Consider the following 27,933-nt stretch of genomic DNA (forward strand, 5'->3'; position numbering starts at 1 on the left):
CACGAGCAGCTGGGATATTAGGAGTAACCCACAGCGTATGGAATCTCCTTAGATCTAGTTCGTCGTTCGCCGTGACAGGTGGAGGGCAGCAGTGGCAGCACCGTTTTTATGACTCCGAATGGTGCGAAGCCGGGGTCTTGATCGTCTGCAGAGCAGGAGCTACAATTTCTGAATCAAGGTGGAAGTAAGCATTTTCTGCACCAGAACTAGTTTGACCCTGGTACGAGGATTCATGGTCACTGCCGGGACGTTTGCTCCGCTTGAGGAGAAACAGTCGTGTCAAATCCTGCTTCGGGATGGTGGGAAGATCATGCTGATGGTAAGAGGTGTATGACCACGGCTGACTGAGTGCTATTGTAATAAAGCTTCTATCTATAGTATATACTGTGTATATCAAATGCTTCCGCCCACTTGAAGGGGAGATGACGTTGTCGCTGAGTAGTACTCCGTAGATACAATTTTCCCTCCACGATCCATCATCAGAAGGAATGTCCTTTTTCCCTCGTCTCGAAACAGGCAAACCCTCAAAGCTGTCAGCTGGGGAGTCTGTCGCAATCCCTTCTTGTTGTGCTCTCTGCCATTGCAGGGCGGAAGCACCGGATAGATAAGATGGGATACTCGCCAGGACTTCGCAGGAGGAGATGACCAATGCGAAGACGGAACACGGCGGATCTGTGTCCTTGTCCTTGTCCTTACCCTTGTCAGTCAATGAATGGGCGCCCATTACTGACCTCAGCGCCGTTTCTCTGCCCAGGCAGAAATGGCCCATCCCATCACCGTGTACCGCGTCTCCCTTCGATCTTGCTCGTCTGCTCTGCGCCTGTTCACCCTTGTTGAGGAACTCGTGTGTACTCCGTAAGCTGTGAGTAGAATGGAATAATCCCATCACAATCACCCTCACCCTTGCCAGCACAGGACGATCCCTCTGTGCAACTAGCGACTAGTTACGGATTACTCCGTAGTCCCGCAATGGATGTGGGTTGTTTTCCCTCCGTTGTTCCGCCCATACCGTCACCTCATGCCCAGCCCTAAAATGTGGTGGTGTGGACCTGGTGGTTAACTTGTGCAGCTATAGTTTCAGCATCGGGAGGAAGGTTAAAAAAAAAAAAAAAAAAAAAAAAAAAAAAAAAAAAAAAAAAATAAATAAATAAATAAATAAATAAAATTAGTGGGAACAAGGTCAGAGATAATAAGGGGAAAATACGAGCAAGCCCCCTCCAAATGAAAAAAGAAAAAAAGAGAAAAAAAGGACGGGGTTTCCCAGTCGCTTCTCTCGTCGCAAGATGATTATCATCGTCTATACTGACTTGAGAAAGGGCGCTTTGGATCGTTGAAGCATGGTAATACGCAGATCCAATATGAGGAAGTATCCACAAAGTCCGTTCGGGACATGTTTACTTACATATTCGTATTGTAGTTACCCCGTAGTTATACAACACCTATCTATCATGATGCTGGGTTGTGACTCTTGTGAGCAAACATCGATGACCTGTCAAGCCCATGTGTTGTGCTCCACAATGGCTCTCGGGAGTTTAAAAGCATGTAACTAGCTAGCATCCTCGACTCTACTAGATGTGCTGGAACTTGTTACCGCAGCACAGTATGGTATGGCATAGCTCAACTTCTGAGGAACGGTGCTGCAGAATTTGGAGATCGAAGCGAGCGTTGTTCGTATTTCCATCGTCATCGTGACCAGCCTGTTTCCGGCAGCCGATACGTCACTTACCTCCGTTTTTTGTTAATTAATACTGCGTCCTGCTAACTAACATCTCTCCCTCACAACGATTACACTGAAAAGCTCGCTTGGATAGCTCGCTGCCCAACATCCGAAAATGGGGAAACTAATCCCTCACAGCCTTGCCACCTTCTGGAGTTTTCACATCCTCAAAGGGGAGAAAGGAAATCCTCCTCCCGGTGATTAAAGAAACTGACTTCGGCATCACAGATCTGCCCCTCTCGCAGGGTCGCTCCGTGGTCACCGCCCAAAGCCTGGGCTCGCGCTATCCAGCAAGCTGTTTGCCGGACCCGTCAGGCGAGAAACGCTAATCCTGCATAGCATCATCAGGACGCTGGGACGCATTATTAATCCGCCCTGTTCTCCAGCAAAGCAGAGCTTGGAGAGAGAAGCGGAGAGAACGGAAGAGCGCACGCCGGAGACAAAAAGGAAAACGGATAAAAAAATAAAATAAAATAAGTACTATGGAAATAAAAAATAAAGAATCCTATCAGCTCCCAGCTTCCGGCTCCCGATTTTAGTTTCTGTTTCTTCCTTTTTGTTTGGCCTTCGTCCCAGTGATTCACTGCACTCTATCCTCCGCCTCTTTCTCTCTGGAACCTGATCGCTGCGCATCTACATTCTATCTTTTGAACTTATCCTCAACCATCTCCCCCCTCCCTGCCAAAAATAAAAGCTTCCCAAAGCTCCAACTTCACCCGGGAGTTCTTCCATCGGGCTCGCCACGCTACCTCATCATTTATCCTAATATTGCTATATCCATCTTACCTACCTGTTGTTGTGATAAAAAAAATCATTTATCCTCTTTCTTTCGGCATCCGGTGGCGGCCATGCTGCGGACAGCCACACCCTTCGTAGCTCCCAATAGAGCTCTCTGCTACCTCCTATTTCTGGCGGTCGCTGTACTCGCGCATGGCGACGATGTCGGGCATGGTATGAAGATGGATATGGATGGTGGTGGTGGTGGTGGTGGTGGATCGGACGGCGCCGGCGAACATAGCAGTAACAATAATGGCCCAACACCGTCCGACGGCTCGAGCCCCATGAGCTACTTCGCGTATCAGGAACATGCGGGCTCCATCGTAGCCCATATTGTCCTGATGGTTATTGCCTGGTTCTTCATTCTGCCAATTGGTACGCATATCATCAAACTTAAGTTATACTCGAGTAAAAAAAAAAAAAAAAAATATCGGTTCCTCCCCCCTTGTTTTTCCCCTTCTTTTTGGGCACACCAACGTGGACAAAGCAGAAATTACTACAATGGACAAAACGAAACACGCTAAACGAAATTGTCAATTCGCAACCAAGAAGATAAAGTTGATGGATTGCTAACCATTTGTGTGCCGCACACTTGGCACTCTTTCCTCCTCCTGTGTAGGTGTCATGTTAAGCGTCGCTCGATCGCGACTCGCCCTGCCTACGCAATTCTCCTTCCTCATCGTAAACGCCTTCGGGCTTCTGCTAGCAGCGGTGTATAACAACCAAGTCCCCAACCTTTACGAGAACAACGTCCATCACAAGATCGGCTGGATCGTGACTTGGGTTATGGTTGCGGAGGTCGTCATGGGCCTTTTGTTTGCGTATTCGGGTGGCCGTCGGGACGCCGACACGCTCGCTGGCCTTCCCTACGAGCGAGTTGCTTTTCTCCCCGTTCCGACCACGGATCATCCTCCGCAACACGAATCATATCCCGCGGCGCCTTACCATCAGTACCGCTGGTCGGGCGACAGCGGCCAGGGCAGTGAAAGGAATACCTCCTCCCTGCGAAGCCATAGCTGCTCCCCAGAACGGGGACGACGACTGTCCCGACCAGGCGACAGTGACGAGTTTGAGGAAAAGCTAGACGACGAAATCAACAATAATGGCGAATTGCCCGCGGGCACTAGCCGAGTCTTCTGGAGTGGTTTTGCGGATAAGTTCCTCTCGAGACGTGTCCCCGGACTGCTTTCCAGGCGCGCGCTCGACATCATGAATGTTTTTTATGTTGCCATCGAGAGAACCATTCTGATTCTCGGCTTCATTGCGATAGCTACTGGAGCTGTGGTTTATGGTGGTATTTTCGTAAGTTAGCTTTTTCTCTTTCTTTTTTTCTCTCCCCTTTTGTATTCTTGCTCCTCTCCCCCTGACTGTTCTCGTCAACTATGCCTGACCCCGCAAGGAATGGCGCGCTAATAATTCTTCCAGCGGGGCAATGATGTTTTCAATGGCCTCGCACATTTCATCAAGGGAGGCATCTTCTTCTGGTATGGATTGCTCACGCTTGGTCGATGGATGGGATGCTTCGCAGACCTTGGCTGGGCTTGGAATATTAAACCATCACGTGATATGGTGGGGAGATGGCGGGCCCGCGTACCCTCAGGGGAATTTACAGAATCCTTCGTCATCTTCTTATACGGCTCCAGCAACGTTTTTCTCGAGCATCTCGCAGCATGGGGCGAAGCGTGGACTGCGCAGGATTTGGAACATGTGTCCATTTCTGTCATGTTCTTTGGTGGTGGTTTGGTGAGTGACTTTTTTTCTTCTTCTTCCGTGATTTCAAAGGTGATGTTTCTTTCCCTCCCCCTGATGGTACTAATGGACCTCATACAGTGCGGGATGCTGGTTGAATCGAAACGTGTTCGAGACTGGATGAATACTGCCATTTTTGCTCCGACTGTCCATTCGGAAGGCTTGCCGTCGGAAATTGTTGAAGTGCCAAAGTCGCAACGAGTGCCTCTCAACCCCATTCCTGGCCTGATCATTCTGCTTCTTGGTCTGATGATGAGCTCGCACCACCAGTCGAGTATGGTATCCACCATGGTGCACAAGCAGTGGGGAATGCTGCTTGTGGGATTTTCTCTTGCTAGAGCTGTTACCTACATCCTCCTCTGCCTAAGGCCACCGACATCGCTGCTGCCCTATCGACCACCTTCGGAACTAATTGCCTCCTTCTGTCTCATTTCTGGAGGCCTCGTTTTCATGCTAAGTGTAAGTGTTGTATCCACTCTCACTGCTTTCAAATTATCTTTGCTAACGAATCCTGTATTCCCTCAGACAAGGAACATCGTTGATGCAATGGATCGTTACGATCTCAATGCGATGTTCGTGTTCACTGTCACCATGGGATTTACATCATTCGTGATGGCATGGGAAATCCTGTGTATTTCTATCAAGGCATGGGCTACAACAAAGTCAGCACTCGCCATTCCACCTCCAGCCAGCACGTACCGGTTCCCGGCTTGAGAGGAGCAGGAGAAAGTAAAGAGGAAGAAACTTTTTTTTTCTCTCAATTTCATTCCTCTTCTCCAAATTTCTACTTACGTGGCGTCTCCATTTTTATCATCTTCGATTTTAGCGATTTTACTTACCATTTCTCCCATTCAAAAAAGTTGCAGGCTCTCGCTGCTAATAATACCCCCATATGTTTTGATGCTTTCATGATCCTGATTCCATGCTGCTCTCCTCCCCTCTTCCCCTCCTCCCCTCCACTCCTTCATACATAATGCCGTTTTATGCTTTTTCGTCCTTGCATTTGTGGCCGTTTCCCCTTCCAGTTATTATTTTTTGAAACTGCTGAGCGACCATTCTGGATGGTGAGAAATATTTAACAGGATATATGAAGACAGTGAGTGATAAAGTGGGCCCTCATCCCTCCTCCATCCCCCATTTTGTGATTAATAAAGTGAAGCTTTGCAAAGAGTGTTCAGTCGTAGTATGTCAATTCATATGCGTAATGTGTTCCTTCTGATATTTTTTGACCCTTTGATCTTTCTTTGATACCAAAACTGATTTCTCCCTCCACTGCCATCACCCTCTTTTTTTCTCCTTTTCTTCTCCCTCATCTATCCGGGATACCTCCCTTACGTTCCGGGAGGTTGTATCATCATAATCATCATAATCACCCACTTCATACTATATACCCCATGCTTATATTGTTGTCCCTATCGCTTTCCTTTCCAGGGATTGTATGTCTATCCTTGACAGTTTTGGTGCGTCCATTGCGCAGGCACCAGTCCGATAATTATTCTGAATTTTATGTGTGGTATTATTTCTCCCTTTTCGCTGCTCGCTGCGTATATCTATGAAGGCTTTCATGTTTTAGCCCTAACTTACACTTTATCGCGAAAAATGATCTGCTGGTACAAATCTATATAAGCTGAATTACCCCTTGATCTTCTATAGTGTAACGCGTGCAGATATATTTATATCCGTGTATATCATATATGTAACTGCGCTTACACATCCCGCCACGGCGAAACGGAAAGCCCACCATATAACGACGACGATGATGGCAGTGGAATGAGAAACGGTGAAAAAGTAAAGCTGGAATAAAAAACCGGCTCTGATCTATTCCGACTATCAAGGCGAAGTTATTGTGTATACACAATCTTTAGGTAGGATGCGCATCGCCCTCCCTCTCCCTCTCCCTCTCCCAAAACGAACGACTCCAACGCGATTCACTTTGGGACGGATTACTTAATAGGATTTTGTCCTATCGCGGGCACGTCCGCTGTTGCATGCTTGTGTTTTTTTGTTTTGTTTCGTTCTGTGTATAGACATTACTCTTCTCCAACAGGGACACATCATGCAGCGGAGAGAGAGAGAAAGAGATTACAATGGCAATGTGCGAAGTTCTATCAAGAGCCCGATGTTTCGAGGCCACGTTTTGCAATCTTTACCTGGGGGACTGGGGTGCCGGTGTGCCGGCTTAAAAACTCAAAAAAGAAAGAAATTCAGTCCATCCCCAGGCAAGAATGTAGATTTAAATTGTTGGACAAAACCCTAGTCAAAGCCTCTTCCCTCCGTTAACTGCATCTCAGCTGCATGCTAAATCGCGACCTGAGCATTCGTAGCCTCGCTTCATGATCCCCACGCTGCCAGCGCTTGTCAGCTATCTCACTCGTGCCGTCCCCCATCTGCAAATGCCTTCGTAGCAGCAAATGTTGCTCCGATCATCTCGGGAGTAGCGTAACACATCGACAACATTATCCTCTTCCCCACCCTCTCCAAACCAACATCAGGACGCCAATGAGACAATCCGGGTATTCCCTCACCGACGCGGAGGATTCCGGTGCTTCCCATTTATAAATTTGGAAAAAACAGCAGATCATGCGGTTGCATCAAACATTTCAACCAGCACGCAATCAAAACAACACATTACATACGGAATTTCTCAGCGGGCCATCGGTCACGAGGTATAGGCTTGGTGGAGCCCGTCGATCTTTCCGACATCCTTCGCAACCTCTCCCTAGCTTTAAAACGTTGGGTATATGTGGCAGCCAGATCTGAATAGAAGGAATTTAGGATTTTTTCCTTCTCCGACTCGAGGAATTTTGCCGTATTCATTTCAACATCAGGGAACTTCCATGGGAAATATGCTTTAGAATGAGACCCTCTCACATAGAACATACAATCTACCTTGTGTAGGGCATTAAAAAATTCCCAACAGGCGACGCAAGATAGTTTTGACACCCCAATATATGGCAATGCTGAGATCCCCAAACGACTGTTGCCGATTAGATAGAGTACAAGCATGCATTCACAATGAACCCAACCATTAACGGTTTTCCTTCTCTTGAAACTCTTTTGAAGATGAAGCCCTGGAATATTTTTATTTGTTTCTGAAATATCCCTGAGAAGTGAGCTGGCACCCTGAGCTTCAAGAATCTCTTCAGCAATCTGACGCCACTTATCTGAAGAGGGGAGCTGAATTGCTCTCTGACTGCGGTTCAGACACTCAACTTCAATGTCTGTATTGATCAAATATTTTTGATACAGACGAGGTGAATAGGCGTACTGTAAAAGGATATCTGTGTTGTTTGAAATTGAAGGTATTTTCCTCAAGAATCGTTCGAGTGGAAAGTCTGAGACCAGTCATTAGTAAAACAAAAGTGGTAGACTAGTTGGAAACTTACCATCTATTTTGGATGAGGTCTTAGAAAGGTCCGCCAACCATGTCTTTGTCTCAAATAATTCTTCAACCATACCTGCAATGGAATTCAAGCCCTCAACCACATAATCTTCCTTCTCAACAGGAAATAACCTGGAATTATCTGGCAAATGATGTAACATCCAGTTTATAATCATGGAGCATTTCTTCAGGATATTGACACTGCCAATGCTATAAATATCCATACGGACGAATGTCAACCCTCGGGAGGATTTGGTGGATTTGTATCCCTTATGGAGTCTCTGATGGATTTTTGGAAGAGCAAATAAGAGTACTCTTCTACGAAAGAAATAAATCTTCTGTCTGAGATGGGGGGGGTAAATTCCTCTCATCAATCTCAGGGGAATCCACTCTGCCAGGTTCTGATGGCTGAGATTCGATCTGACTGGTGTGTATCTCCTGTTCTGCACTTTTTCGATAATCGGCAAAGTTAGCCCCGAGTTTCTTCAGGTCATTAATGAGGTTGCGGGCGTGTTGATAAGTTTTCTTGGGAATGCCTGATTAAAAAGAAGAGTCAATTACTTTCTCATAAGTAGGTTAAACAGCTTGTTGATAGTACCTGTATTGGAAGCAAGAGTCAGAATTATTTTCTTTTCCAAACCATTTTGTTGGCTATGCATCCCAACTGCTATTACTTCCCTTCTCGGCTTTGAGACAAGCACACTGGCGATGGCGTCTAGAACAATACGAAGCCGTTCATGAAAGGTATCTTCAAGGCGGGTATCCGCGCGACGTGGAAGTTCATTTTGGGGGGCAACTTCAGTAAGGAGGGCGATAAGATGTTCGACGTCCATAGTTCCATGAGACAAAAGTCTATAGAGTTCCAGACAAAGACGAACGCGTTTAGCCTGGTGTGATAGTTCGACATGGAAGTAAGTTCTGTTCAAGTCCCGTCTTTCAGTCCTCCGTAACGAAATTGTGTCCAGGATACCTGGTATTTGCCGGAAAACCCTTTCGGCATGGTTACAATCTTGGCTTCAAATATTTACGGTTCCGGGTAACTATGAGATCCTGCAAGAGGGTTGGTTCAAACCTTAGTTGTTGTTATCATCTATCTAGTAGCTAGCGGCAGCTATGTAATATATCATGGATGTGTGTGTGGGTCACGTGGGATAGGACTTGTGTAGGACGCCAACAGATCCGTACACTAGTAATAATATTTCGGCTTTCATGAAATTTTTGATTCCAGTCTGGATACGCAGATATGGGGCATCAGAAAGCACACATGATAGTAGCGGATTTTTCAATGTTTCTCTAACTAGCGGTCTAATCCAATTCTCTAATCTAACCTCTAATCCTCATCCTAAACAAGTGATATTATTATGTTGTCCTGCGTCCTGTTTCTGAGTTTAGGCTTAGCGTCCACTCCATAAATACGAGCATCTCCTTTCGAGGCGAGATCTCGTGCTGGACAACTTTCCTGCGCATTCCGTTCCCTCTCCTACTCACATTTTTTAGCTGGAGGAAACAGGGACCAAAGGACGGCCTGTGCAGCCTGTTCATAACGCCCGCTGGTGTCACTCTTCACTTTTCGAACCGTCCTTCGACAATAATCATAAACCCGCGCAGCTGGCTCCCGATGAGCAAAGTTCCTACTTTCCAGCGCATCTCGAACCAGCTGTGCAGTTCCATCGGAATATTATCTGAGTGTCACTGAAGGGGTATCTATATCGGCTTTCCCTGCCTGGAAAATCAGGGTCGTTAGGTGCCTCCTCCGTGTTACAATCGAGCACCCGTGTAGCAGAGAATCCAGATTAAGTATAAGTTCATCCATATCTCGTTTTATTCTTCCAATCAAAACCATTTGTGCAGAATACCAAGCCCGGCTTATTCAATTCGAACTTAACTCAGTTTGGGATGTCCATACCTCCCTTCCCGCGCGCCGATTGACAACTATCTCTTTCAGAGAAGCTTTCTAACCCTTGCGATAAAGAATGGCGAGCCCGCTCCCACCCCTACCGTTTAACCCGGGGCGATTACGCTCATATATACTTCGTTTACCACTATTTTCACGCGTTGTCATCTTCGTCATTGCAGTATTTTGGGTCTTGGGCATTCAGTCGCTATGGGATGTGGTACAATGGGGTGCCTTGATACCCAGCGAGACCGGATTCGGATCGCGTGCGTAAAATCTCTATTTTGTTGTGACATAAACGAAAATCTGCTTTCGGAGAACACTTGAAATTTTCAGACTATATTTCGCTAACTCTACCTTGCTTTTTTTTTTTTTTTTTTTTTTTTTTTCGAAGTGTACCGGCTCAACACCTATCCGTTTATCCACAATGGATTGTTCCACACTTTCTGGAACATCCTAGCTCTAACACCGCTCTTGGAGAGGTTTGAGGCGGAACATGGCACCCTTACATCCGTCGCGTTATTCATCGGACGTTCGTATTTAGATATTCTTTAGTTCATTGGGCTTTCTTCTTCGAATGAAGCTGACCGATGCCATTTCATCTAGCACTGTCAACATTGCCAGCGGGCCTATACTTGGTCTTTGAAAAGGTCATTTTAAGGGGTAACACTACTGCCTTGGGCTCTAGGTAAGTTTCCTCGCACGCAGCGGTTATGCAAAATAAGCACACACAGCTAACTTTCATCCTGACAGTGTATGGATATTTTTGCTTCTAGGAATTGAAGCAATAAAAACATTCCAAACGAATCCTCATTTTGTGTTAGTTCTCCCATTCCTTGTTTCTTTGCCATCATCATTTGTTGTTTGCTGGCTACTAACATTCCTTTGATAGTATTGGAATATATAGAATTCCAACGTGGACGACGCCATTACTTTTAATAATTTTGGTGTTTGCACTAATCCCCAATACCAGCCTCCTGGGCCACTTATCTGGTCTCGCTGTTGGCTATATTTGTAAGTTCCTTCTCGCTTTCCCACAATATCTACCACATCTGGCGATCTTGGAGACTCACGAATACTGTGTAAATGAAGTTGGACTAGGATACCTGAAGTTTCTCGTTCCGCCCGAGAAAATCCTTCGCTGGATCGAAAGGAAACTAAACCTTCTCGCAAGATTACCTCACTACGTCTCGGTCGATCAAAAAACCTATGGAAGATACGGAATCTTATCCTCCAGGGAGTTTGATCAGGAATCGGGGGCAATAAACCTTCCACTGGGCTCTACCCAACGTCTAGGCCCATAAGAACATTTAGCGAATTGATATGCACATGCATAAATTAATTTCTTACTATATATATTTATTTTTTTAGTGTCTACCAATTTATTAAATATGGGGGATCGGCATATAACAATGAATGTGAGATAGATGGAAATTATTCAGTATTGATAACGTAGGTGGTCTCTGTGACGTGCCGTAGTCCAGCTAACGTAATCAACCACTCAACGCCCGTCTACACTCAACGCCCACCCAATCCTCATTTTTTCATCCATCTTCAAACACCCACAAGATGCACCACGAGGCAGTTATATTGTCCGCGATTGATGATTTGAATGCCCAATTGGTTCCTAATTACACTGTGACCGCTGAGAAATATGGAATCAGTCGTTATACACTCTCACGGCGCTATAGAGGTGTTCAAACGTCAAGAAAGGAAGCAACCTCTATCCACCGCAAAATCCTCACAGATTCGCAAGAAAATCGACTCCTTTTTCATATCAATCGATTGGCAGATCGCGGTTTCCCTTGTACGCCCCAAATCCTTCATAATCTTGTTGTTGAGATATTAAAAGAACCTATTGGAGCCAACTGGGTGGCAAGGTTCTGTCAACGCCACAAGGATGTAATCAAGTCAGTTTACCTGCGAAATATCGACCAAAAACGCAAGATTGCGGACAATTCTACATACTTTAAGCATTATTTTGATCTTGTATATATTGCTTTTCTCTACTGCTTTTCTTACTTTTATCTTGCTAATTTATTGTTGATTTGCAGCTACAGGAAAAGATCACTAAATACAATATTGAACCTGGGAATATCTACAACTTCGATGAAAAAGGATTCCTATTGGGCTTCATCCACACCCTCAAGCGTATTGTATCAATTAATGCGCTCAAATCCGGCCGTACAATAGGTGCCAGCCAGGATGGCAGCCGCGAATTCATTCCACTACTTGCCTCAATTTGCGCCGATGGAACCTCACTCCCACCTGCTCTCATATATCAAGGGGAATCAAGGGATATACAAGATACTTGGCTGGAAGATTTTGATAGCAAAAAGGATCAGGTCTACTTTGCTGCTTCAGAGAATGGATGGAGCAATGATGAATATGGGTTAATGTGGTTAAAGAAGATCTTTGAACCTCATACAAAAAAGAAAGCAGGGCGTGGATACAGGCTTCTTATATTAGATGGCCACTCATCCCATGTTAATATGGCATTCATCAATTACGCGGCTCAGCATAAGATTTTACTTGCTGTCTTTCCTCCCCACTCTACACACCGATTACAACCGCTAGATGTTGGGATATTTGGACCATTGAGCAAATCATATTCTAAGCATTTGAATGAGCGAATGAGAACCGGTATGGGATTTGTACGCACTACAAAGAGGTCTTTTTGGCAGCTATTTGATGCTGCTTGGAAGGAATCAGTTACATCCTCAAATATTATATCCGCGTTCGCTGCGGTTGGCCTACATCCATTTGATCCAGAACGGGTTCTTAAAAAGCTTGCAATACGCCCTTGCACCCCCCCAGACGCGCAATATCGACCCAGAAATCAGGAAAGAAGACGTCGCAAGCGTGGCAGGGCAATGGGGTTGCTAGATTCTTCAAATCCGTCATTGGCACAGTTCTTTTCACCGGCAAAGGTGCAGAGCATCCGCGAGCAGATGACTGCCGCAGAGGCCGCCAAAAAGGATGAACAGGCTCGTAAGGAGGATGCCAAGTTGCAACACGCTATTCTTAAGGAGCAGAAGGAGACAGATATCATGTTACAGCGAATGGAGCGGGAGGCAGCTCGCCAGGCAGCTAAGGAGCAAAAGGAGATGGATAAGGCCGCAAGAGCCGCTCAACGGCAGATTGACAGGGAGCTTAGGGATGCAAAGAAGGCCCAAGAGCAAAAGGAAAAGGAAGAACGAGCTGCTGCGCGGCAGCAATCGCGGTTGGGGGGGGGCCAGGTTCGGGGGTCCAAAAATCACCTTCCTAATCGGGAAATCAGACCCTCGATTTCGCAAAGAGTGGCTAAATCGCGTTTTCAGAGCTCTGCCAGTTGCCCGCGGGTCCGCCGCCGGGGGGTCCGGATGATATTGCAACCCCTACGGATTTGACCGCTGCCTGCTCATTGAATCTGCTTCCACCCAAGATTTCGGGTCCGGGGGAGTTATTAAGCCCAACAAACATCTTTTGAATTAGCTATATATTTTTATATGTAATTTTCTATATATATTTTCATCATATAATATATCATATTAAAATCTAATTGCGTTGTTGAGATATTAATGAAAAGATTTCATTGTAGTGGTGGCAAAATAGCGGGCGTTGAGTGTAGACGGGCGTTGAGTGGTTGATTACGTTATCCAACTTGCAACTTCGGAGTTCAATTCCAACATTCGCACCCATCCGGCCTGTACAATTAGCTTACGGCCTCGTGGGGATATGATTCCCGGAGGTCTCTCGTTCAATGGCTTTAATATGTAAGAAATAGATCCACCCAGGTCGTCTTCCAATCATAGACAAAATGCACTCCTCGTTCTCTGGTCACGTTGGTTCTAACGATCAAAACAGCCAATATAATCCTCAGGCTACGCCGCGATCCACGCCTGTTATATGAATTTCCTCCGTATATATCTGCCATTCTCGTCGTGGTCGGGGTTGTTTGGCTCTTTCTCCTTCCCCTTACCGAGTACTCTCGCCAAACATACATCTCAGAAAACGCGCTTTTACCGGGGCAGGTGCACACGTATTTCGCAGGGAGTGAGCAGAATGTCTTTCGGGGGTATAGACGGGAAATTGACCTCGTGAAGGATGCGGAGTATGATATGTACGTGGCTTTTAGGTTTCTTTTTATTTTGCAGGACCCCAAAAGTGCTCTCGGTGCCTGAAAAGACATGGAATACCTTGATAGTATTATATATCTAACTGTAATCTTCCTATTGTGTTGGTCTTTATTTCACCACTTTTTCTATAGAGAGACATATAACTAACCCTCCTCATTGTACTTCTATTGACACAGGAAGTCTAAAAAGATCCAGTCGATATTTCGAGAATCCGGTCTGAAAATTGCAACTCAAGATTATGAGTATCGGTCAGCTGGAAACACACATCGTGGACAAAATGTTTATGGTGTCATTCATGCTCCAAGAGGAGATGGGACAGAAGCTATTGTTTTGGTGGCCGCTTGGAAAACCATTGACGGCCAACCAAACGTCAATGGCGTGACTTTGGCTCTGACCCTGGCTAGATATTTCAAACGTTCGCCTCTCCCAACTTAAAGTTAAGAACGGGAAGAGCAAAATCAAATACTAATCTATGTTGAGAATAGGGTGGTCCCTGTGGTCCAAAGATATCATAATCCTAATTACGCCAGACAGCAAATCCGGCACACAAGCATGGGTCGATGCCTATCATGATATGCACCCAGCATCCGTTCAATCTCTTCCTCTCAAAAGTGGCGCTTTGCAAGGCGCCTTGGTTTTTGAGTACCCCTTCGACCACAGGTTCGAATCTATCCATATCGTATACGATGGTGTCAATGGGCAGCTGCCAAACCTCGACTTATTCAACACTGCCGTTTCAGTAATCCATGGCCAAATGGGCAATTCAGCAACCTTGCAGAAGATGTATGAGCACAATGATAGCTACAAAATGCGCCTGAAAACAATGCTTCGAGGCATGATAAATCAGGGGCTGGGTAATGCTGCTGGCGCTCATAGCAGCTTTATTCCTTATCACATTGATGCGATTACGATCCAGACTATCGGAAACGGGTGGCAGGACGAAATGGCGCTTGGCAGGATCGTGGAAAGTCTTGTTCGCAGCTTGAATAATCTCCTAGAACATTTCCATCAGAGCTTCTTCTTCTATATTCTAATGCAGGTGAACCGGTTCGTAAGCATTGGAACATATCTTCCCAGCGCAATGTTGATTGCAGGGAACTTCACCATCATGGCTATTGCTCTATGGATGAAAAGTGGAGTTCGTCCTTCCGCAGGCACAAACGCAGGATTGGAGGATTATGTTTCCAAGAGAGGAAAATCAAATGGAATGGAAAACATCATCGCTGATCAGGAAGGAAATGGCATTCTAGAACGACATATGGCGTTGCCACTGGCGCTGGTGGTTGGATTGCATCTAGTAGGATTTATCCCGCTCTATGCCTTCAACAACATGCACCATCAAGTAAGTGTAGTGTTTTTCTAATAACAAGAAATTCGAACTCCGTCCCATGAACAACACCCTTGACTAACCCATTTTCCTCACAGTACTTTGAACAAGCAACCTACCTACTCGTCTTCATAAACATCGTCCTCCCAATACTTCTCGCTGCAATCATAACCCGCTGCTCTCGCCCATCAACCCAACAATGCCTCCTCATAAAATCCTTCTCCCTCCTCCTCCTCGGTCTCTTCCTCTCTGCACTCGCAACCTTAAACTTCTCCCTCTCACTCATGATCGGCCTGTTATGCACTCCCCTATCCTATATCGTCCCGATCCCAAACGAACCTAGCCAAAACGCAACCGCGAATTCGAAACCATCAGCTTCTACGGACAAGGCCAGAGAAAAGCCAACAAATTCAACCTCAACGTCAGTGACGACTATCCTCCTCACCCTGTTCGGTCTAATCTTCATGAATCTACTTTCCCCCACTGTAGTTCTGTTGGCTGCATGTCACTACTGGCAGATTCCGATAACGACGTTGTTGACTGAGGCGGTGTTCGGATGGGACGTATGGGGGGTGTGGACTCAGGTAGCCTTCTGGTGTATGTGGTGGCCCGCTTGGCAATGTGGATGTGTGTTGCTAGCGTCGTCCTTTTTCTGAGAAAGATAGACTGGTGTTTCCTAACTTCACGATGAGATTCTGGTGGTTGAAGGAGGGGGGAAAGGGGAACGGTGAGACTCGTTTCCTCTTTTCTTTCCCTTTCTTTCAGTATTTGTTTTGTATGTTATGCCATTATACTCCAAGAAGCTATTATGCCAGTTCCAGCGGAAATAACGGTAAGGCCCGTTCTGTCAAAGTTTTAAAATATTCCCCATGGTACCTAATTTCCAAACATGTATTCCATATCGGGGCCATTGTGAGGACCCTCATCCAGCATCCTTTGCCTTGACTTCGTCCATAGACATGTCTTTTGCACAATATTTGAACTAGGCTCTGGTGTAGATTGATAAGATCTACCACGAATCATAACGTGAAAGCTCTCACAACAACTAACCTTGCAACCCAGATAAAAAATCTTACTCTTACATGGGACAGCTGGTTAAATCAAGAAAAGGTCCCAGCAAACGTGTAGAGCTATGATATTGAATAAATGAAAAAGCCAAGAGGTAAGATGGTTATGGCAAAGGTTAAAAGAAATGGAGGTTGTCTGTCTAGGCTGCCCAAACATCCTTCCCAACCCCTTCAATCCAGTGACCCAGTTGATTAACCCCAGAATCCCACTCACGCAGCCGATTCCTCATTCCTTCTATCTGCCCCATGTCCAGAACCTTGGGCTGCACCCAACTGATCTTTGCCATCTGCGCAACTTGGTCGATGGTTCCCTTGAGCAGGCCGAGGCTAAGTGCCTTCATAATAAGATGCTCGATCTCGTTAGGTTGCACTTTAGTCTCCTCCGAAATCGCACTGAATGTCATTATGCGGTCATGTGGCGGTCGGCGGAACACAGTCTCCGTCAGGGCGGCCAGCGAGATCTTCTGGTATAGGAAAGTCTTGTGTTGTTCCAGGAGCTGGTTCTTGCTAACGTTCCCTGCGAGGACATCGTAGGCGGCCAGGTCACCACGGTTAAATGCGAAGAGTAGGTCGCGGAGCCAGGCGTGTTGTGTGTTTTTGAGAGAGTCAAGGACGGGGTGAAGAAGGAGTTCGCCAAAGTTGTAGATGGAGTCTGAGACGAGGGCGGCTATGCTCAGGTCGTATGCTCTGGCGGCGCAATCCTCTTGTGTCAGGTCTTTGACGTCCACACATGCAAGGTAAAGCAAGGCGTTTGTATAGTAGGAAGCAAATTCTAGTTTGGCCTAAAATACCGGACATACGAGAGGGAGATTAGAAAACCGTTGATGCATATATATATACGTATGTGTATGTGTGATGAGGCAGGGCTTACGTGATAGTACTCCGCATTTACTTTGTAGAATGCAGCATGTACCACTGTCTCAACGGAGTCAAAAGAATCCAAAACGCGTTCAGACGCATCCAAATCCTTCCGTGCCCCTTCAAAGTCCTTTAATCGCAGCTTCACATTGGCCACATCCGCCATGGCGTAAACATATGCATCTTGTGATCCCGGTTTGCTCACCCTATCAGCAAGCGACGTAAGGAATGCGAGGCGTTCTCTGTCGTCTAAATCCGCAGAGTTAGGTTTTTGGGATTTTTCACGTCATCTTCTCGAAAAAAAGAAGGGAAAAAAAAACGTAGACCAACCTTCACATTGTGTTGATGCCATCAACCCCAGTGTAACAAATTTCAGCTGATTGATCTTGTCTGCAAAGCTGAGGATAAAGTTCTTGAAGATGGCTAATCTCTGCGGCGCACTTTCCGGGAGACAGAAGAATTCTATCAGAGCGTTCGTGAGCTGATGCCATAGTTTTCGCTCCCAGAAATCTTCGAAGGCGAGAAAGGATTCATGGGATTCGCTAAGAGCTTCTTCCCGCTGCTCTGCGAGAAAGTCGGGGATCTTGTCGGCCTGCATTGCAGGAAGAAGGGCGCGGGGCTTGGTGTTATTTGAAGCTAGAGAGATTCAAATATAATAAAGAAACCCAAAACCGAATAGGAAGCTCCCTACTCAGGCGTATGTTGTTTTAGTTTTGGGATAGGCGTTGGAGGAGATGTTGGTCTTTGTGAGTGGTCTATTGTTGGTTCTCTCTGGATGAAGCTTCAAAGAGGCTCTTTTGCCTGCCGTAGTTAAACTAGTGCAGCCCGGAATATTTATTTAGTTTGATTCCGCTTCAATCTTCGATCTGCGAACAATGGACAGTCCGACAACCCAACCGATTCTTGATTTTGAGAGAAAAATTATACGTATGTGTGACTACAATCATCGCTGTAAATGTGGACATTTTATTATTATTATTATCCACCTCGATTTGTGACTAGTTGGATTGAGCCTCCTCTTAAGTGTTCGAAGCCTGAATATACATGTATTTTTTGGCAGATATTCTCCCTTTATTCCTCCTATCTAAGGATGAATACTTTCTTGTTGCAAGCAGATGTTAGGCCCGACTTCCAAGAGTGAATAGGCTACACCTATTGAATAGTTGGATTTCAGATCCAGCATGATGATGTGATGATCACGCAAATATGCAACAACAAAATAGCATGGTCTTGAGCACCCAGATACCGTATATGAACCTGAGTTTAGATTTATTATAGTTTCGAATTGCAGTCCTGGCCAACATCGTTGAGTTCCTGTCCACTGGAATTGATTAGTTTGTTGGCTGGTTTGTCAACAGCTCCGTTTGAGATCTAATTCTGCTGCAGGGACATGGTTTATCTTGTTTCTTCAAAAATATTTATCCAAAACAGCTTGTCAATGATGAATCTGAACATAATTTTGTTAATAATGTGTAGCAAAAATAAGCCTGATTAAATGAATAATTGAGATGAGATATGAAAATCCCGGCACATGTATGTGAAGGTTTGTAAATTGCGTTTAATCTTTTCGTTGCAACATCAACTCAGGGGCATTTGGTTGAATGGTATAATACCCCCCGTAGCATCTGAGGATTTCTATTAATGAAAGGGGATGTGCAATTAGGTGGTGTTGAGTTCGATTCTCTATTATCCAATGTTGTGACAAGTTCGGTTGAGTTCAATCTGGTATCTATGTCAGACTTTTGAGATAGAAAACACATAATAGGCAAGTTAGAAATATGCTGTACTTGTCATCGCTGCCCGTCTTATAGGTTTCGCCTTTGGGATTCTGCGTCATCAACCATTCCAATAACATGCAGCAAAACTCAGAGAAGCTTTGAAAGGTTGGCATCAGGAGACCCATCATCAATGTTGAGAAGAAACATAATTTATTGGATAGAGTCATTTTAGCAGGTCCGACTATTCCCTTTTGGGACAGATCCTAAGTCACACTCGGAAGAACCAGTATACTCGCAGACAAAACAGATTAACAAGCTTCGAACTCCACACAGCGCCGCAGGAACGCTACTTAACTATCGCAATTGCGCCACCGGCGATTCCGGCAGACTCCTTTTCTCAAATTATAACAGATACATGGTCAATTGACCGGAGTTTGCAATGCAGAAGTGCCGCGCCGTCCAGAGCGTCTTGGGCTCGCGGGCAGCTGTAACCACCCCGCTGCCACCAGTTCGAGCTCAACCTCACATCCAGCGGCGAAATATACAAGATGTCTACATCACCCGAACAGGAACTCCAATTCTTAAGGTTCAGGGCGGACGGTATGAGACCAATTGCTACTTTTCTTGGGGGTTCTGTGTGTGCGCTAACATATTGGTTTCAATTCATGCAGCTCGTCTCTTGGAGGTATTTCTATTTCTCCCGCAGCTCCTCTCGCACATACTACAATTTACTGAGAGGCCTCTTTCTTCATTTTAGGACATACTGCTACAGTCTTCGGAGCTACGGGCTTTTTGGGTCGTTATATTGTGAACAGGCTTGGTAGGACATATCAATCCATTGGTAACAGCTTGTGGAAACGGATTGAAATAGTTAACGGAGAATATTGGTACATACAGCTAGTCAAGGGTGTACCGTGATCGTCCCTTACCGAGAGGAAATGGCCAAGCGCCATTTAAAGGTTACTGGTGATTTGGGAAGAGTTGTCTTCATGGTGAGATTGAGTCGAGGAATGCCAGAACAATATGTGACCTCCTTCGCTCATTTCATGTCCGTTTTATAGGAATACGATCTTCGAAATACACAATCCATTGAGGAGAGTGTACGCCATTCTGACGTCGTTTATAACCTCGTGGGCAGAAAATATCCGACAAAGTATGTGTTTCTTCTGCGTATCTTAATAAACAATCCACATCCATACTGAGCATCCTTTTACAGGAACTTTTCGTACGAAGATGTGCATGTCGATGGCTTAGCGAGAATTGCGGAAGCTACCGCTAAATATGATGTTGACCGCTTCATCCACGTTTCTTCATACAATGCGGATATGAATTCTCCTTCTGAATTTTTCCGAACCAAAGTATGTTTTCCAGCGAAGAGTAGTCAAAGATTTATTTACTTACCCCCCCAATTAGGCTCAAGGCGAGAAGCTAGCTAGAATGTTATTCCCGGAAACAACTATCGTCAGACCAGCGCCGATGTTTGGGTTCGAAGATAACCTTCTTCACAAGCTAGCCGGCATTACCAACCTGTTTACTTCCAACCATATGCGGGAGAGATATTGGCCAGTCCATGTAGGTAGCCCTCCTCATGCGCTTCATGTAAAATGACAAGAACTAATATATTTTTCTTCCTTTAATAGGCTATTGACGTTGGCCATGCTCTTGAGAAAATGCTGTTCACCGATTCATCCGTAGGCCAGACATACGAGCTGTACGGACCCAAAAACTACTCGACTGCCGAAATTGCCGAACTTGTCGACCGTGAAATCATAAAAAGGCGTAGACATCTCAATGTACCCAAACGCATCATGAAACCAGCAGCGCACTGGGCCAACAAACTCCTCTGGTGGCCTACGATATCAGCAGATGAGGTAGAGATGGAGTTCATCGACCAGAAGATCGACCAATCTGCCAAAACTTTCAAAGATCTAGATATTGAACCTGCTGAAATCGCTAATCTGACCTTCTATTACTTGGTATGTACAAATCCCACTCCGTATGTTCGCTTCTAGCCCTGGTTTAAATCAATTCTTACCTTTGATTCTCTTCAACAGCGAGGTTACCGAAGCTCCCAGTACTCTGACCTCCCTCCAGCGACAGAGCGAGAGAGAATGGAAGACAAGAAATATGTGCACGTCCTCGACAACCAGTAGACCATTGATACATTTCCCTAAATCATGTATATACTTGTATCTCACTAGACGCAAATCAACTTCAGTTTTCTTTTGTTTTATTTAATCGCATGCTATGTGGTAAACGATCTAAGGCCTGGCGGTTTGAAATCTGGAGACCAAGCACAGAATTGTTTGAATAGAAGTCAGTGTAGTCAAATATTCATACATAGGTAATGAGCTAATAAATACATTTATTCTAATCCCAGAATTTACTTGTATATTGTTTTTGCGCTCCATTTAGAACGTTGTGCAAGGCCACTACGGAAGGTATAAAAATGAAGCGCTTGCCTTGCCCAGTGACAACCTCTCTCTTATTCCCCACCAATTGATAAAATTTATATGTAAAAAACTACAGCCCCTCCAACAGACTCACCTTTCTATCGAATGCGCTGATGCCATCATCATGATGAACACTCCCTCAAGCACCCCCGCCAAAACCCCCATCTTCCTCCTGAAAACCAAATCGACTCCCCACGACGGATACGAAGAATATTTCTCCGCATCCGGCCAGTATGACCCCATCTTCGTCCCGGTCCTCGAACACAGGTTTCGTGAGGCAAGTCTGCGGAGGGTGAGGGACCTGTTCGTCTCCGGGAATATAGGGAAGAAATATGGGGGGTTGATATTTACGAGTCAGAGAGCTATGGAGGGGTTTGCGAGGGTTATCACGAATGAAGTGGGGGGTATGTACGCTCTTTACCTTCCCCTCTCCCAATATTTTCCCGCGTTATTTATCAAGAGGGAACAATAAATACCTTTGTAACCAAAAAAAAAAAGAAAAGAAAAGAAAAGAAAAAGAAGAAGAAAATATAACCCATAAAAATTTCACGGACAGAAAACGCATCTACAAAGGCCTCTGAATCCCTACTCCTCTACAGCGTCGGACCCGCGACCTACCGCTCTCTGAATACATTACGCGAATCACACCTCCCCCACTCTGAACTCGTAGGCCGCGATGCGGGTACGGGCGAGAAACTCGCGCATATCATCCTCGACCACTATAATGCCAATTACGGCAATAGAAGACCTACCACCGATCCCGAAACAAAGGTAGATGGTGATGGCAGCGCAAAGACAAAAACGGGAGGGAGCAACGATAACAAATTACCCCTTTTATTCCTCACGGGAGAGCAGCACCGAGATATCATCCCCAAGACGCTCATGGGGGACAAGCTTCCGCTGGAGAGGAGGATACAGGTTGAGGAGTTGATCGTCTATGAGACGGGGGTTATGGAGTCGTTTGAGGATATGTTCGCGGCTGCGCTGAGAGCTGCGCGGGCGAGGAGAAAGCTCGAGGGCAGGGGAGGAGGTGGTGGTATGGATGATGGTGATAATAATAACGCTGATGAGCGGACTATGTGGGTTGTTGTTTTCTCTCCTACTGGTTGTGACGCTATGCTTCGAACGCTTGGTATGATTCCAATTAGCGAACGGGAGGGAATGGATAGGGATGGGATATCCACATCTATGAATGGAGGAGAAGAGGAAGAGAAGGAAAAGAAGAGAATTAAAGGGGCACTGCGTGATTGCTATATTGCAACGATTGGGCCGACAACTAGAGATCATCTACGTGGACGATATGGAGTGGAGCCGGATGTTTGCGCGGAAATCCCTAGCCCTGAAGGGGTTGGGAAGGGGATTCAGGAGTTTTTGCTAGAGAGAACGGTAAGATAATATTTGGGGTCTTGGATGGAGCATATTGGTCCAAGATGTTTTGATTTATATATTTCAATATCCCTTCCAATATTATAGAATAGGTATATACTGTATAATACGGCGAATTGGTATAACGGTGCTCTGTGATCCTTCCTTCCTGTTGGGCTCGAAATTGAAAGTCTCCCCAATATCGAGAGGAGAAATCTATGTCCGTGGGCTAATAAACAAATGGAGGTTAACTCTTATGCACAGCTACATCCACTTCCCCAGCCCCTTTTTCTTTCCTGGGACATTGTCTTTCCTCCATAATTACACTGAGAGAAAAACTACCTTTCAAGCTTCTGTAGCCGGCCCTCTTTGCATCGCAATCAACGAACGGACAACCCATCAACAGGCAGGAATCTGGGCCGGCACATAATCCTCATCCAAAACATGAACAAATTGCCCGCAGGCCTAGCACTATATCGAAGTCTGCCATCTCCTCCGAGCCCTCCCTGAGAGAGTTGTCTCGGGTCATTCATAAACTGTACCCCATTCCTAGCCAAGTGCTCATGGCCGTCTTGGTAAGTCCTGGTGTCAATATATATATCGATCCCCGCGACGACAGCGACGTAGAGATCGTCGTAGCGTGGCCTCAGCATCTTGAGGATCTCCTCCCTGGCTGGCGACAGAACATCACTATTCTCAGGACTATTATTGCTATTAGTGATGTGAACGCCATCGCGTTTGTGATTGTCATTGTCGCCGCTGCTGCCATCTCCTCTTGCTCCCGGCAGCAGAGCGTACAGTTTCACCAGTAACGCCGCAAGCGGATACATCAAGGGCCATGCTGGTGCCGTGACACCCTCATCCCTTAGGGGAAAGTCTTCAAAAGAAAAGGGGAGATTGGTCCATCCGAACGGGGTGGATCCCTTCCAAATATCTTCTAGGAGAGCGATGGCTTCATCCAGGTGCTTTGATTCCGCGTGTTCCTGCCCTTGCTCTTGTTGCTGCTCTTCTTCTGGTGAGTAAATAACAGCAAGGACAGGCGCGGGAACAGGAGCAGTAGCAATCGACCACGCAAGCGCCATGCCAATGGGAATCAACATCTCCTCCATGTCCCGCTCCATAAACCATCCCCAACACTCTGCGAATATGCCCCGCGCCCAGGCCCTGGGCACAACAGCATAGCGCACGATGTCAAACAGGTCACGGAGCACGCTGCCATACTTGCGCGGCTCCAGTGAAGAGCATTTTCGCTGGAGGATGGAGCGTAGGATAGACCGGCCGTTATTGCCAGTGATGAAGACATCATGCCAGAAGTGGCTAGATTGGATTGAAGAGAAGAGGTTGGTGAAATCTGGGAGCCAGGTAAGGATCACACATGCGATCTCTGGAGGGAGGGAGATTAGGTTTGCTGGCGGCATGGCGGGATGAATAAGTGATAAGAGTGGCTGGGGGTGGTTGTGCGGGTCTTGGAGAGGGGGAGGATATGCAGCGATCTGTGTTCATCACCTGAGGAGGGTTCTTGTTATTGGAAATAAACGACACCCCCGGTAACAATCCCCCTCAGAATTTAAAAAAAATAAAATAAAAAAAATTATGTAGTATAGTACTGAGAGACGAGCGACTACTACGGGGTATTCTGCGGGTGACCGCTGTGCCAGGATGGCCGTTAGGCGATAAAATGGATTCATTAGCTATAATGGAGACCCAGCTTTCAATTTTCACATTCCGGACTGCAAAACCACTAATAATAGTATAAATCAAATGGAAAAAGGATCAAACACAATGGACCGGCAAAATAAAAAGGAGAGAGAGGGGGGGAGAGAGAGAGAGAGAGAAGGAGAGAAAAGAAAAGAAAAGAATTTATCTATGAGCTGAGAAAGACGATGGTATTCAATTAGAAATTCAATTAGCTCCCTGTACACCTCCAAGCATAGGTAGAATATGCCCATCCAAAAAAAAAAAAAAAAAAAAAAAAAAAAAAAAAAAAAAAAAGAAAGAAAGAAAGAAAGAAAGAAAGGAAAGGAAAGAACATAAAAACAATCATTTGATTCATCAAATCAGCCTTTCAGACCGTAGATTCAGTTACTTCTTTCAAAGGTTGTCCATTTCTTGGCCCCCCCCCAAACACACGCACACACTCTCGAGACGCCAATATTGCTAGACCCAATATATGAAACGGGGGTGGTGATAGTTTTGTTCCTCCTTTCTTCCTTTTAGTGTTTTGTTTCTCGGATACACATCAAGATGGACAAAACCTTGCCATTATTTCCGTGGGCTCCTACCGCATGATCTCTTCGTAGATAAGAACTATGACGAGATGATATGGGTTAGGCTGAGTATGAATGAACAGCATGAACATACAATGGATGGATGGGGTTCATTTTAACGGAAAGGATATATTCAGGAATTAAGAAGTTTATTACCTTTCAGCTGCTCCTTGCTAAGGGAGTCTTTATTCTTGTCGAAATCAAAGAATTCTTCGGGGATCGGATCAGCTGTTGGTTCATCCTCTGGATCGTGATACGGCTCCAGGTAAGGATGGCGCAAAGCTTCTTCGACACTGATGCGTTTTACTGGGTTGAATGCAAGGAGTTTCTCGAGCAGGTCCAAGGCCAGATCGGAGGTCTTGGGGAAGAGGGCCTTTAGGGGTATCTTCTTCTTAAAAGGGAGGGATCGGATATATTCCCGAGCACGACGAGACTTGATGCCATAATAGTCTTCCATGGTTGGTGTCCCCAGGACATCCAGGATGAGGGTAAGTTGATGGTGATCTGGTTGGCTCAGCGGGTCAGTTCCTTTTGCTTTTCTATTCTTTTTGATTTGGGTGTTTGACAGAAGAATGAATACCATCATCTCAAATGTATATGGAAGGGCAAATCTTACAATCCTTGCCGGGGAACAACGGCTTCCCGCTCAACATTTCCGCCAATATGCAACCAACACTCCACACGTCAATAGCCTTGGTGTACTCTTTGAAGGTCAACATGATTTCCGGTGCACGGTACCAACGAGTGGCCACATATTCTGTCATAAACCCAGAGTTGTCGTCCGTGGAAGCGGCAGAACGGGCTAGACCGAAGTCGCAAACTTTCAGGTCGCAATTTGCGTTTAAGAGTAAGTTCGAGGGTTTCAAGTCACGATGAAGAACATTTGCAGAGTGCATAGCTTTCAGGGCTCGCAGGGTCTGATAGATAAAGTATTGGCAATGGTCGTCGGAAAGGTCCTGGGTGCGAATCACGCGGTGCATATCCGTCTCCATGAGTTCCTGGACGAATATAATTAGCCGCGTAGAGAAAGAACTGGGAGCTACGCGAGTCGTACCTGAATGAGGTACACCTCAGTGAAGCTTTCGTAGCTTCGGGGTTTCTGGATGTCTAGAATCGAGATGATGTTTTCATGATTGAAGTATCGAAGGAGCTTCATCTCGCGCAGCGTGCGCAGGCAAAACATGGAATGATCGAATGGTGTGATCTTCTTTATGGCGACCTTCTGGCTCGAGGGTTTATGAAGCGCAGAGCTAGCATTTTTGTTAGGGGTACAGCCTCCCAACGGGCAGAGTATGCTAGACTGACCAGACAACTCCATATGCGCCCTCCCCAATCACATCCTGTATATCGTACTGGTCGGAAACATTGAATGATATCTTCCTTGACCCTCCTTGAGAAGTTGATGGCTGGACCATGGTGATGGTGCTAGATCCCGAGGACTAAACCCCACAGATTAGCAATCAGAATTGCGACGAAAGGAGAGCATGAACGAAGGAGAACACAAGGTCTGAAAGCCTTTGGGAAAAGACGAGAGGTCGGGCGTAGTTGTTAATGAAGAAGTTCATGTTGACAAAAGTGACAAGGTAAACAATGATAGTAGAGCTTCATGAGAGTGGGGGCATTTGCGAAGCCTGAAACTGGGGGCAAAGAAAGATAATTATAGCAAGCATATGCATAGGACAATGAGAACTTGCTCTAAGTACACTCCCCAAACGCGTTACGAGGCATTTGATATATTTGTTTAGACACTGCGAGATCCGCAAGCTTGGCCGTGACTGATTCATACTGCGATATAACCGTGTGCAGAGCAAAAAGTTTGGAGGAAGAAAGGGTTCAAAGAACACAACACATGGCAGCAAAGAAAACGAAATATCAAAGAAAAGAAGTAGCCGAAAAGAATTTCAATGCGAACAATGAATTTACTTCAAACATGAGCGCACCGATAGAGACATGATTTAGAAGTGAATGTGAGCCTCAGTAAGAACTGTCTTACACTTGATCACAGAGTAAATACTGAACCTCTGTTGATTCTCAGTTCCCCCTAGAGCAGTAATGGTGATTCCCTATTTGCAACACACTTGAACTGATATCAAGCTCAATGTTCCAATAGTGTTCTTTTTCTTTTTCTTTTTTTGGTGTGTATGTTGCAGGTGTGGATAGGATATCAAACAGGAGGGATTCCTGAGAGGATGTGAGATATTTCGGAAGGATGGCTTATTGGGCTTCTGCTGGCGTCAAATATTTGGTGAAACCGTTTTGCTATGGTATGCAACCTGAATCGAACGATGGCCACTGGTTATAGGGGATATATAGGGTCAAGGTTGGGATCTACCGTGGTGGAAGATTGCGGGGTTGGGAAGTCTGTGAAAAGGAATCGAGCCTGATGGTGAAGAGGAAGGCCTCGAGAACTACCACACTGTCAGTGTATCTCCGTTTGATATCAGCGATTCACCATGACAAGATGTGGGGAGGCTGGTGATCACGATGAGGGAATGTGGGCGGACAGGACAGAGAAGATATGGTTCATGTCATACCTGGTTTGTGTTGCTCCGCCTGGAATAGATATTCCCCGTAATATTGCAAGAGGAATACCTGACTGGGCCAGTCTTGGAAAGAAAAATAGATTGAATAACCAGACAAGCGTACTTTGTCGTTGGGAGCGATATTTTGGCCTTGTCACAAGTATTTCTCCCCAGTCTGAGCTATTGTACGGAGGCTGATGATGACGATGCGGTCTGGAAGAGGTCGCATAAATATGCAGTTAAACAAGGGGAGTTAGATGCCACACGTTCTTTACAGACGCAGAAGATGGCAGCCGCAGGAGAAAAAAGGAATTAGCTAACCGTCTGAATTATGAAACGCAGCCCCTCTTCCTCCGGGAAACCAAGCCGGATCTAGATTCCAAATCCAAGTCCGAGAACAATAAGAAGAGGCAAAGGGAAAATCGTCAACCACCATGGGAGATGATGATATGCTCCCGGCGGCGGGCTGGCGGGCGGTTAGCGGTGGTGGGGCAGCATCACAGCCAGACACCATCTGTGCACACCAACTTACCACCTACCACACAGCACACAGCACTATCCCAAACCGCACCAGCCCCCATCCAGTCCTCAATAGACTTACGCCGTTGGATCGGGAGGAACAGAGCAACTGCAGGCTGCGGCACGCGAATAATCGTACCGAACAGCAAGCACAATCAAACCATGCTTGATCACACCCGTTCGTACTAGCTCTTTCTTGC

The 27,933-nt window shown here is 45.8% G+C and overlaps 9 protein-coding genes across 9 annotated transcripts; 6 read left to right on the plus strand and 3 right to left on the minus strand.

Moving 5' to 3' along the window:
- Positions 1 to 2,565: 2,565 nt before the first annotated feature.
- Positions 2,566 to 4,957, plus strand: HCAG_05243 (conserved hypothetical protein; the record flags this gene model as incomplete). Its single annotated transcript, XM_001539726.1, has 5 exons — positions 2,566 to 2,869; positions 3,201 to 3,796; positions 3,920 to 4,237; positions 4,325 to 4,702; positions 4,769 to 4,957. The coding sequence occupies 5 exons, from the start codon at positions 2,566 to 2,568 to the stop codon at positions 4,955 to 4,957; spliced, it is 1,785 nt and encodes a 594-aa protein (XP_001539776.1).
- A 1,617-nt stretch (positions 4,958 to 6,574) lies between these two features.
- Positions 6,575 to 8,625, minus strand: HCAG_05244 (predicted protein; the record flags this gene model as incomplete). The annotated part of the gene is made up of 6 exons (XM_001539727.1): positions 6,575 to 6,588; positions 6,880 to 7,203; positions 7,630 to 7,835; positions 8,187 to 8,223; positions 8,329 to 8,512; positions 8,596 to 8,625. 6 exons carry the CDS (start codon positions 8,623 to 8,625, stop codon positions 6,575 to 6,577), a joined length of 795 nt encoding a protein of 264 aa, XP_001539777.1.
- A 1,390-nt stretch (positions 8,626 to 10,015) lies between these two features.
- HCAG_05245 (rhomboid protein 2) lies at positions 10,016 to 10,823 on the plus strand (the record flags this gene model as incomplete). The annotated part of the gene is made up of 4 exons (XM_001539728.1): positions 10,016 to 10,055; positions 10,126 to 10,207; positions 10,427 to 10,533; positions 10,612 to 10,823. The coding sequence occupies 4 exons, from the start codon at positions 10,016 to 10,018 to the stop codon at positions 10,821 to 10,823; spliced, it is 441 nt and encodes a 146-aa protein (XP_001539778.1).
- Positions 10,824 to 13,261: 2,438 nt separating this feature from the next.
- On the plus strand, positions 13,262 to 15,989 carry HCAG_05246 (conserved hypothetical protein; the record flags this gene model as incomplete). The annotated part of the gene is made up of 7 exons (XM_001539729.1): positions 13,262 to 13,274; positions 13,366 to 13,621; positions 13,814 to 14,052; positions 14,123 to 14,979; positions 15,063 to 15,561; positions 15,780 to 15,796; positions 15,963 to 15,989. 7 exons carry the CDS (start codon positions 13,262 to 13,264, stop codon positions 15,987 to 15,989), a joined length of 1,908 nt encoding a protein of 635 aa, XP_001539779.1.
- Positions 15,990 to 16,171: 182 nt separating this feature from the next.
- Positions 16,172 to 17,487, minus strand: HCAG_05247 (conserved hypothetical protein; the record flags this gene model as incomplete). Its single annotated transcript, XM_001539730.1, has 3 exons — positions 16,172 to 16,813; positions 16,903 to 17,138; positions 17,220 to 17,487. The coding sequence occupies 3 exons, from the start codon at positions 17,485 to 17,487 to the stop codon at positions 16,172 to 16,174; spliced, it is 1,146 nt and encodes a 381-aa protein (XP_001539780.1).
- A 1,668-nt stretch (positions 17,488 to 19,155) lies between these two features.
- HCAG_05248 (NADH-ubiquinone oxidoreductase 40 kDa subunit, mitochondrial precursor) lies at positions 19,156 to 20,760 on the plus strand (the record flags this gene model as incomplete). Its single annotated transcript, XM_001539731.1, has 8 exons — positions 19,156 to 19,207; positions 19,365 to 19,427; positions 19,505 to 19,599; positions 19,669 to 19,760; positions 19,824 to 19,965; positions 20,021 to 20,179; positions 20,248 to 20,583; positions 20,662 to 20,760. The coding sequence occupies 8 exons, from the start codon at positions 19,156 to 19,158 to the stop codon at positions 20,758 to 20,760; spliced, it is 1,038 nt and encodes a 345-aa protein (XP_001539781.1).
- Positions 20,761 to 21,184: 424 nt separating this feature from the next.
- On the plus strand, positions 21,185 to 22,252 carry HCAG_05249 (conserved hypothetical protein; the record flags this gene model as incomplete). Its single annotated transcript, XM_001539732.1, has 3 exons — positions 21,185 to 21,464; positions 21,617 to 22,096; positions 22,209 to 22,252. The coding sequence occupies 3 exons, from the start codon at positions 21,185 to 21,187 to the stop codon at positions 22,250 to 22,252; spliced, it is 804 nt and encodes a 267-aa protein (XP_001539782.1).
- Positions 22,253 to 24,703: 2,451 nt separating this feature from the next.
- On the minus strand, positions 24,704 to 26,644 carry HCAG_05250 (mitogen-activated protein kinase; the record flags this gene model as incomplete). The annotated part of the gene is made up of 6 exons (XM_001539733.1): positions 24,704 to 24,732; positions 24,849 to 25,196; positions 25,309 to 25,690; positions 25,747 to 25,942; positions 25,998 to 26,117; positions 26,616 to 26,644. The coding sequence occupies 6 exons, from the start codon at positions 26,642 to 26,644 to the stop codon at positions 24,704 to 24,706; spliced, it is 1,104 nt and encodes a 367-aa protein (XP_001539783.1).
- A 501-nt stretch (positions 26,645 to 27,145) lies between these two features.
- On the plus strand, positions 27,146 to 27,903 carry HCAG_05251 (predicted protein; the record flags this gene model as incomplete). Its single annotated transcript, XM_001539734.1, has 3 exons — positions 27,146 to 27,229; positions 27,557 to 27,690; positions 27,768 to 27,903. The coding sequence occupies 3 exons, from the start codon at positions 27,146 to 27,148 to the stop codon at positions 27,901 to 27,903; spliced, it is 354 nt and encodes a 117-aa protein (XP_001539784.1).
- Positions 27,904 to 27,933: the final 30 nt, after the last annotated feature.

The sequence above is a fragment of the Histoplasma capsulatum genome, genomic scaffold (assembly GCF_000149585.1).
Source record: "Histoplasma capsulatum NAm1 scaffold_5 genomic scaffold, whole genome shotgun sequence".
NCBI classification, from domain to species: Eukaryota; Fungi; Ascomycota; class Eurotiomycetes; order Onygenales; family Ajellomycetaceae; genus Histoplasma; species Histoplasma mississippiense.